This window comes from Numenius arquata, chromosome 19, assembly GCF_964106895.1.
Source record: "Numenius arquata chromosome 19, bNumArq3.hap1.1, whole genome shotgun sequence".
Classification (NCBI taxonomy): Eukaryota; Metazoa; Chordata; class Aves; order Charadriiformes; family Scolopacidae; genus Numenius; species Numenius arquata.
The window spans coordinates 5,968,636-5,977,793 of NC_133594.1; the positions used below are offsets into that span (position 1 = coordinate 5,968,636).

A 9,158-nucleotide genomic window follows, 5' to 3' on the forward strand; every position below is an offset into this window, starting at 1 on the left:
TCCAGGCCTTGTTGAATAAGTCCATTGGAAGGGCAACTTGAAGAGACAAAGAGGGAGCAGGGAGAATATGGTAATATTGTGTGACTGGAAAGCAAACACAAAAGGCAAGTTCTTACTTCACTAAAGTTGTACTTGTTTCTTAGCCTGATCTATATCGTAATATTCATCTGTGAATAATATGCTGCGTGCTTTGTTAGAAAAGAGTGGCTCAGCTGTTACTTTAAGAGCGAAACAGAGCTCGCTGTAGCTGCGAAGCTGCAATGAGCTCTTCCATGACAGGTGGACAGGAAAGGGACAAAAAGGGTTATTTAAAGTCTGCTTGCTCTTGGTGCAGTGGCAGGTGTGCTGGCAGACGGCTGGGCTCAATGACCTTCTAGAGTTGTGCTGCCACATTAACCGAGTGGGCTGAGTATGACTGACAGGGCCTCTGTGCCCTGAAAATGTAACGTCTGAAGTTAGTGCATTGGGTCATGTTCCAGCCAAGGGAAGCAGTGCGGTGACATGGGGGTCGCCATGTCCCCTGAGCAGGGCAGGGTGGAAATACGACCTCGCCTCATGCAGCCTGTCACGGACAGGAGGTGCTGGGGCCGGTCCGCAGGTGCCACCTCAGGCAGTGGGGCTGCCCGGGACGGCTGCCGTTCCGGGCCCATTTGGCGATCGGTGGTCTCAAACACCCCCCCTCACACCCCCCCCCCATTTCCCCTGGGGGACCGTACCCACCCCTACGCGAGGCGAGGGACCGACCCTGTCACTGACCGCGGCTCCACAAGGGGCGCGGGGGGGGGGGGGGGGGCTGAGGCGACGGGCTGGCCTCGAGCGGGGCGCCCGCGCTCAGGGCGCGCGCGGCCACGTGCGCCAGGCAACGGCCGCGGCGCGCGCGCGGGCACGCATGCGCGCTCCCCCGCACATGCACACCTGCGCGCGCCGCCGCCCTACTCCCCCCTCCCCCTCCCTTCTCCCGCCTCTCGCGCCGTCCTCTGTGTCTCCGCGCCGAGGCCCGCCTCCCGCTCCTCCCGAGGGCCAATGGGCGCCCGGCGTGGGGCGCCCGGCGGGGGCGGGGCCGTCCGGCCACCTCTCTGCGCCTGCGCGCCGGCCGCCCGCGGCGAGGAGGCGGGGCCAGCGCCTGCGCAGAGCGGCGCGTTCCCCTTCTCCGGAGGAGGGGAGAGAAACGCGCCTGCGCGTCGCGCCGCCCGCTGCCCAGCGCCCGTGAGGGGGGCTCGGCGCGCCTGCGCGCTGCCGCCGCCGTCCCCCCCGTGCCCCGGAGGGGGGGGTTGCTGCGCATGCGCGCCGCGCTGCCCGCCCCTCGCCAGCAGCAGGAGGAGGAGGCGGCGGCGGTGGTGATTCTGGCTGTGGAGAGCGTGAGGCAGTGCGAGCGCCGCTGCCGCCCCCTGTTATCCGGCAGCTCCAGGTCCGGGCGGAGGAGGCGGCAGCGCCCCGGCGGCGGCGGGAGCCAGAGCGGCGGCGGTGGCAGCAGCAGCGGCAGGAGGAGTCTGTGCCCGGCCCCCCTTCCCCCCCCCCCCGCTCAGTCCCGTTACAGCCCCCCTCCCTCCGCGCTCCGCTCTGCAGCCACCAACATGTCGGCGCCGGCGGCCAAAGTCAGTAAGAAGGAGCTGAACTCCAACCACGATGGGGCCGACGAGACCTCAGGTGAGGCGGCGCCGGGGGCGGGAAGGGAATGGCGGCAGCCGCCGCGGCCTCCGCCTCGCACCGCGCCGCACCGACCGCCATTTTCCCCAGCCACACGGGCCGCGGCCGGGCCGGAGGCGGGAAGAGCGCGGGGTCGGCCGGGCGGATGTGCAGGCCCCAGCAGCAGCAGGAGGAGGCCATGTTAGCGCCCTTTTGTCTCCGCTCCCCGGCCCGGCCTCCTTCCCCACGGGCGCAGGCGGGGCCGGGCGGGGGGCGCTGCGGCCTTGGCGGAGCAGCGGGACCCCCCCCGCCCCCCCTCCCGGAGCAGCATCCGCGGAGCCTCATTGTGCTCCGCCGCCGCCGCCATGATGCTTCGCCGCCTCCCGCTCTCGGCGGCGCCGCCGCGGCCGCGTGGTGCTGCCCCGCCGGGCGGGGATGGAGCGGCCGCCGGGGCCTGCCCGCCCGGGCGGGGAAAGCCACGCGGTGCTCGGGCGGCGCCGGCGATGGATCCCGCCCGCCCCGTCCCCACGTGCGATCGCGGCAGCGCCGGGATTTTTTAAAGGTCGCCGCGCCGTGGGGTTTCCTCCCGGCCGCCGCGGGAAGGGGCGCAGCGCTCTCCTTCCTCCTTCCACCGGGTCGCGCCGGCTCCGGTCACGCACGTGCTGCTCTCCGTTAACGCCGTGGCGGGGGAGCGGGGCAGCCCATCCACCCGCGCCACCGGGCAGAGCTGTCCCCGAGGGCGGGCTGAGCCCTACCGGGGAGGCGTGAGCGTCCCGCGCCGCGCCGGCCGCCTCCCGCCGCCGCTCATTCATCCCCCGGCGCGGGGGTTAGACGGTCCTCCGGTAACCCGGCCTTCACCGAGGAAATACCTTCCAAACGGCGGCTTTGAAGTTGGGTCTTTTTTGCTTGTTACCGTCCTTTCCGAACGTGGTTGTTTTTTGTTTGTTTTTTTTTTTTTTTGTTATGTTGGCGCGTTCCCGTTTGTGCTATTTCTATTGATATTCTGTCCGATCTGAATTATTTAGCGTTCCTTCAAATGTGTTTGGTTTTAGGAGATACGGCTTGCAACTTTTCAGTTAAATTGTTATTAATCTCTCGTGATTGACTTATCGTTTAAGTCGACTCGTAAAACTGTGGAGGGGAGCGTGAGCTGCGATTTGTAGGGCATGAACTCGCTTTGAGGGCTGTTTTGTCAAACTTTTCTGCACTTCTGCCATAAAACACCCTGGAAGTAGCTGAAGCTTTAAGGCCTGGGAACACTTAGGACATTTAATAGAAATACCTGCGTGCTTCTAAAGTAGATGATTAGAAAAAGGTCTTAAGCGAAAACCCCGGGTGATTTGTCAGAATGAAGGGTTTTTGATGCATTTTCGTTTGTTTTTCAGAAAAAGAGCAACAGGAAGCAATTGAACACATTGATGAAGTACAGAATGAAATAGACAGGTAAAGGAACTTGAAATGTTTTAGCAGAAATTAAAATGTAACTTTCAAAAATCAATAGATCTGTTAAAGTAAGCACTCAGGAGTAGTTCTTGCTCCCTTTAAACTCCACCAAGATATACTTGTGTTCTGACTTGATTAGATGTAAGAAGTATTTGTGTATGATAAAAACCCCTGAAGTCGTATGCTGGTTTCTTGCTTAATTGTGTAAAATTAAAAAAGTAGAAACTTGAGTTTAAAATTTTAAATCAATTCTGGTGGTTTTGATAATAGAAATTTATTTCGTATTGGTTTTTCAGGTTAATGCGTTTGCTGTTCTACGAAAGTATTTTTGTGTTTGTAAGCAGAACCAGAAACTTGGTTGAAAAGTTAGCTTTTATTATGCATTTTTTTTGTTATATACTCTCGCGCTTGTAGAACAATACATAGGAAGCATTGCTGAAACATTAAGTTTCGTATGCCAAAATCTCTGTGGGCTCTGTCGGTATTTGCCTGGATCTTTCTGCTGTCCGACAGAGCCTGCAGGTGACTGTTGAGGCTCTGGCCAGTGAAGCTGTTGCAGTATCAGGGCTCTGCCTGTTTACAAAACCAATTAAATGTGATGTCTTCAGATTTTACTTGCGTGGGGCACAAAATTGCTTTGCTGTAGCTTGTTTGCCCGCTCAAAAGTTACAAAGAGCAGGTGATGGCATTATGTGTTACCCGTCTTCAGGTCTTTTGCAAACAAAATGTTTTAAGAGGTAAAATACTACTTGGCTTTGTATAAATAAGGGACCGTCCCTCCTGTAATGCTGCAAAACATACAATGTGTTAAGAACGTTTCATTTGTTTCATTAAGATCGGTGTGATTGCTTCTGGTAGGGTGTTTGTTAATAGCGGCTACAGGCTTGGGGCTCGGTTTTGCGTTAGAAAGCTCAGTTGTTGGATGTGGCAGTCTAGTCTCATCACACCCATTTTGGCGAAGTACTGATGATGCGGCTTTGAGTTTCAGTTCTCTCTCCCGTGGTTAACGTGGCTCTTTCTGTTACAGACTGAATGAACAAGCCAGTGAGGAAATTTTGAAAGTAGAACAGAAATACAACAAACTCCGCCAACCATTCTTCCAGAAGAGGTCAGAATTGATCGCCAAAATCCCAAACTTCTGGGTAACAACATTTGTCAACCACCCACAAGGTACATTCTTAATAGCCCTCTTTTTTTTTTTTCTGTAAATTCAGCGTTTGCTTTCTTATGTGCTTTGCAGCTCTGAGGGTTTTCTAGAATTTTGGTTGGGTATACATTTAAACAGAAGCCTGCTTCATGTGCAAACACTTGTGTTTTGTCCTAGAGTACATTTTAGAAGCTTTTTCTTTCTTGCACTTGTTGACCAAAAGAACATCTCATTCACTAAAATCCCCTGGTGGTTGTATTTCTGCATTTTAAATGATAAGTTTCCCACTTTTTTTTCAGTTAATTGGGCCTTTTAAGCTGGGGCGGGGAGGGGGATTCTAGTTTTTTGGGTTTTTTTTAATTGGAGGTGAGCTCCTTAGGACTCTTGACAATAAAGTGTTTCTACAAAACAAGTTTGTAGACTGCTTAGATTGGGCAAGCTACATGCATGAAAATCTGCTTCAGAGAGAAGGGCAGATGTAAACATTGAACTACAACAAGTGAACACGATGTTTTCTCAGCAAATGCAAATCACACAAAAGCTAATAGTCTTTTGGCTGGTAACTTGAACAAAATGGGCCACAAGAAGTTGGCTTGGAGAGATGCGTTGCTTTTCAAATCTTTCGTACTATCAATTTCCTGTATTTCACCTGCACGATACACGTTTTGTAGCTTTGTTAATGTGGGATTCCTGATTCTGTCTTAGTATCTGCACTGCTGGGAGAAGAAGATGAGGAAGCACTGCATTATTTGACCAGAGTTGAGGTGACAGAATTTGAAGACATCAAATCAGGTTACAGAATAGATTTTGTAAGTACTTTAAATAATCCTTCACTTGTGATTTTTCTGTTTGTTTTTTTTTTTTTTTAATGTAATTGCGTATTGGGTTGTAGTTTGTAACATAATCTCTTCAATTATCCATTTAGTACTAAGTTTGACTTGGCACATGTGTTTACGTGATGTGGGTTCTAATTTTTTGTTTTCAACTCTGCAGTATTTTGATGAGAATCCATACTTTGAAAATAAAGTTCTCTCCAAAGAGTTTCACCTCAATGAAAGTGGAGACCCATCTTCAAAATCAACTGAGATCAAATGGAAATCTGGGAAGGTATGTATCTGTGTATCTGGGAAAGATGATTGCTGCTCTGTGTGATACTCTTTACTTGAATTATGTTCCTTTTACTTTTTTTTTTTTTTCTGTTTGGAATTGCTTTGTCCACCCTCTTCTTCCTCTCTCAACCCCCTTGCCACTTCTCTACATAGTTCATGCCCATCTTGCAGGGTTTGGAATACCCCCTTTACGTGGAGATCTATAGTGAATTCTTTTGCCCAGTTGAGCACCACCATGAAAACAGTAAAAGTACAAGTATGACCAGATGGAGAGAGTAACAAGTGCATTGGCTTGTCTGTCTTTGGCGTGGATCTAGACTGTGTTTTGTTGTTTTCTTAAGATAAATATCGAATGAGGAATTCCGAGGACAGCAGGGTTTGGGGGATCAGATGGGGGGGGTGTCCAGACATTGTATCTTAGCAGAAGTTGCAGCCACACAACAATGTGAGCATATCTTTCATCCAGGCAGTATTGAAACATAATTAATTTGCTGTAGTTTCTGTAAAAGTTTGGAACACTTTCATGTTATCCTGAAGATTTTGAAATGAGTATTTAAAAGTAGAATTGAGGGCTGCAGTTAAGTCGCTGCTTTGTTTTGTCATCCTTGGATTGAGAAGAAAACTTCATCTTTTTTTTTCATTGAGAACTAGAACTTTTCCTCCTGTACAAGAAGTTACGGTCTAGTACAAACTAGCTGAATGCAATCTTTACAACATACCACAAAATCGATGTGAATTCTGTGGTGTTCTTCATTAAATGGTCTAAATCTATAAATGTTGTGATTCTATCAAGAAAGCAAATACTAGAAGTTTGGAATTACCATGTGATCAGAGAAAGAATGCATTTAAATAGCAGATAGTAATCTTCTTTTTAGACTTAGCAAACAGATCGTTGCAAACTTACTAAACTTCTGGGGTAAGGGGGTATATACAGAACTCATGTATGCTCTTGTGACCATGTGTTTTAGGAGTTTGTGTACTTTTTTCATTTTGCTACAAAGAATGGCCTGAAGACACCTTAAAGCGGGAAATCTTAGGATAAGAAGTCTAGGCATTTCTTTATCTCAAGTTAAAGACAGGGCTTAGAGGTGTGGAGACTGAGTGTTTCTTAAATTGCGTGTATGTAGCAGTCATAGCATTTAACTACAATTACAGCAATTCCCAGAGTAGCGTTTAGCAATTGTGAGATCTTCTAAGTTCAGTGTATCATTAAACACTTGTCATATTTGTGCTTCCCTGTGACAGGGGAGCATAAATCAAATGCAAGATCCTGTGAATTTTCAGTTTTTTGGTGGAGGTCATTAAAAGAAACGGGTGGTTTTACTGTTTTCTTGTGTTTGTGAGAAATGGAAGTGACTGAGTGGTGCCTTTTTCTGTGAGTCATTTGCGTTCCAAACATTTCTTAAAGACTTCTCCCTGAAAGAGGGAGTAGTAAGTGACTTCTTGTAGTTGTTTAGACAAGTAAATTTCTAAATGATGCTTATTTGAAACAAACAAACAAAAAAAGCCATCTAAAGACCACTTACTTAGGGAACTCAACTTTCTTTTCAGGATCTGACAAAACGTTCAAGCCAGACACAGAACAAAGCCAGTAGGAAGAGGCAGCATGAAGAGCCAGAAAGTTTCTTTACTTGGTTCACTGACCACTCCGATGCAGGGGCTGATGAACTAGGAGAAGTCATCAAGGATGACATCTGGCCAAACCCATTACAGTACTACTTGGTGAGCGTAGCACTGAGTTGTTGATCCGTCCCTGTAACGGCACTGTGCAAGTGAAAGCGAGTTCGATCACTGTTGTTAATGTCGCATATGTGTTTTTAAGGTTCCTGATATGGATGACGAAGAAGGGGAGGGAGAGGAAGATGATGATGATGATGAAGAGGAAGAAGGATTGGAGGATATTGATGAAGAAGGAGATGAAGATGAGGGGGAGGAAGATGAAGATGATGATGAGGGAGAGGAAGGAGAGGTGAGTAACCTTACCCCTTCCGTCTCTGGTGTATGAGGATGGAAAGAAATTTCTAAGAGGGATTTTGTAAGAATACTGAGCCATTGCTACAAAGGTAAAATGGTTCTTTACCGTACAATCACTGACGGTGTTTGGAGGGGAGAAACAGAACTGTCACTACCTTAACTTGTGGAGTGGTTTCAGTGTAGGAATGTTTGTGTATATGACAGACAATGCAAATAAGTAGTTTTGGCAAACTTGTAAGAAGTGCTCTAGCAGAACTAGGATATTAGCATAACAAAATTCTCATTTAATTAGTGAACATTCTAGCAAGACTTGACTTTTGTTGATACATCCAGTTCTGTTATCCTCCCACTTGTTGGTTTACTTCTCTGCCTACGGCCAGCTTAGCTCAGACTCGGGAATTACAAATTTTCTTTAGTGGCAAGTGGGATTCCAGGGACAGCATTCAGGGTGTTGGTAACTTAAAGTATAGAATGTCTTTGTTTCTGGTAATTGGGTGTGGTGTGTCTGAATTTCAGAAGCAAAAAAATTACTTGTATTGAGGTAGGGTTGTTGAGCCCAGTACTCTGGTGCCCACTATTATGTCATCTGGAACTTAGTATCTGAAAGCATTTTGCTTTTGAAACAACCCCTTCACTTTGTAAATGGTAAGGTTCTGTAAATGTTTGTAGTGATTCTAAGTCACAGTAGTTTTTCAAACTTGATATTTTTTTTCAATGGGACATCTGATTATTAACTGATTTTTATGTAGATGGGAACTCACAGCAAGTGTTACTACTCCTTAGTGAAGAGAGAGGTCATCATAGAGCATGCCATGAGTAATGCTGTAGGGCCGTAGTCCGCAGGGTAGTGAAACAACATTCTGGTAATCGCATTTGATAGTTCGTGCTATCTGAAGTTTAGTGATTAGATTTTTTTAATTGTTGCTTATCTTTCAACAGGAGGATGAAGGAGAAGATGACTAATTGAACACTGATGGATTCCAAACCCCCTTTTTACCTTTTTAATTTTTCTCCAGTCCCTGGGAGCAAGTTGCTGTCTTTTATTTCTTGTGCTCAGTCGCCTTGTTCTCTTGAGGTCTCTTTTTCTCTCCTCTACGCCATGGTTCACAATTTATTTTGGGGGAAATACCTTGAGCAGAATACAGTGGAAAAGAATCTCTACCAGTTTCTGTTTCAAGTTAATTTTTATCCCTTTCTGTCTCAAAACAAAAACTGTTTATGGAATCAACACACCATGTTCTGTGGGAAAAAAGAAAACCTTCTGCTCCCTTCACTCTGCTGGAAGCTGAAGAGTGCTAGGCCCCTGTGTAGTAGTGCATAGAATCTAGCTTTTTTCCTTCTTTCTCTGTATATTGGGCTCAGAGATTACACTGTGTCTCTATGTGAATATGGACAGTTAGCATTTACCAACATGTATCTGTCTACTTTCTCTTGTTTAAAAAAAAGAAAAAAACCTAAAAAAAAAATAAAAATAAAAATAAATGGGGTTATAGAAGGTCAGCCGGGGTGGGTTTCAGATGTTTGGGTGGGTTAAGTGGGCATTTTGACAACATGGCTTCTTCTCCTTTGGCATGTTTAATTGTGATGTTTAACAAACATCCTTGCAGTTTAAGATGACACTTTTAAAATAAAATCTTATCCTAATGATGACTTTGAGCCCTGCCACTTGATGGGGGAATCAGCAGAACCTGTAGGATCTTATTTGGAATTGACATTCTCTATTGTAATTTTGTTCTTGTTTATTTTTAAATTCTTTTTTTTTTTTTTTTTTTGTTTCACTGGAAAGGAAAGAAAGATGCTCAGTTTTAAACGTTAAAGTGTACAAGTTGCTTTGTTACAATAAAACTAAATGTGTACAC

General features: G+C 47.1%; 1 protein-coding gene across 1 annotated transcript; it reads left to right on the forward strand.

Moving 5' to 3' along the window:
• Positions 1–1,306: 1,306 nt before the first annotated feature.
• SET (SET nuclear proto-oncogene) lies at positions 1,307–9,158 on the forward strand. The gene is made up of 8 exons (XM_074161097.1): positions 1,307–1,647; positions 3,012–3,069; positions 4,097–4,239; positions 4,922–5,025; positions 5,210–5,323; positions 6,877–7,047; positions 7,148–7,294; positions 8,239–9,158. The coding sequence occupies exons 1-8, from the start codon at positions 1,575–1,577 to the stop codon at positions 8,260–8,262; spliced, it is 834 nt and encodes a 277-aa protein (XP_074017198.1). The 5' UTR covers positions 1,307–1,574; the 3' UTR covers positions 8,263–9,158.

Coding starts and splice junctions, on each gene's coding strand:
- SET (XM_074161097.1), top strand. CDS start 1,575: ATGTCGGCGCCGGCGGCCAAAGTCAGTAAGAAGGAGCTGAACTCCAAC. Junction 1,648..3,011: donor TGGGGCCGACGAGACCTCAG/GTGAGGCGGCGC, acceptor TTTGTTTTTCAG/AAAAAGAGCAACAGGAAGCA. Junction 4,240..4,921: donor ATTTGTCAACCACCCACAAG/GTACATTCTTAA, acceptor ATTCTGTCTTAG/TATCTGCACTGCTGGGAGAA.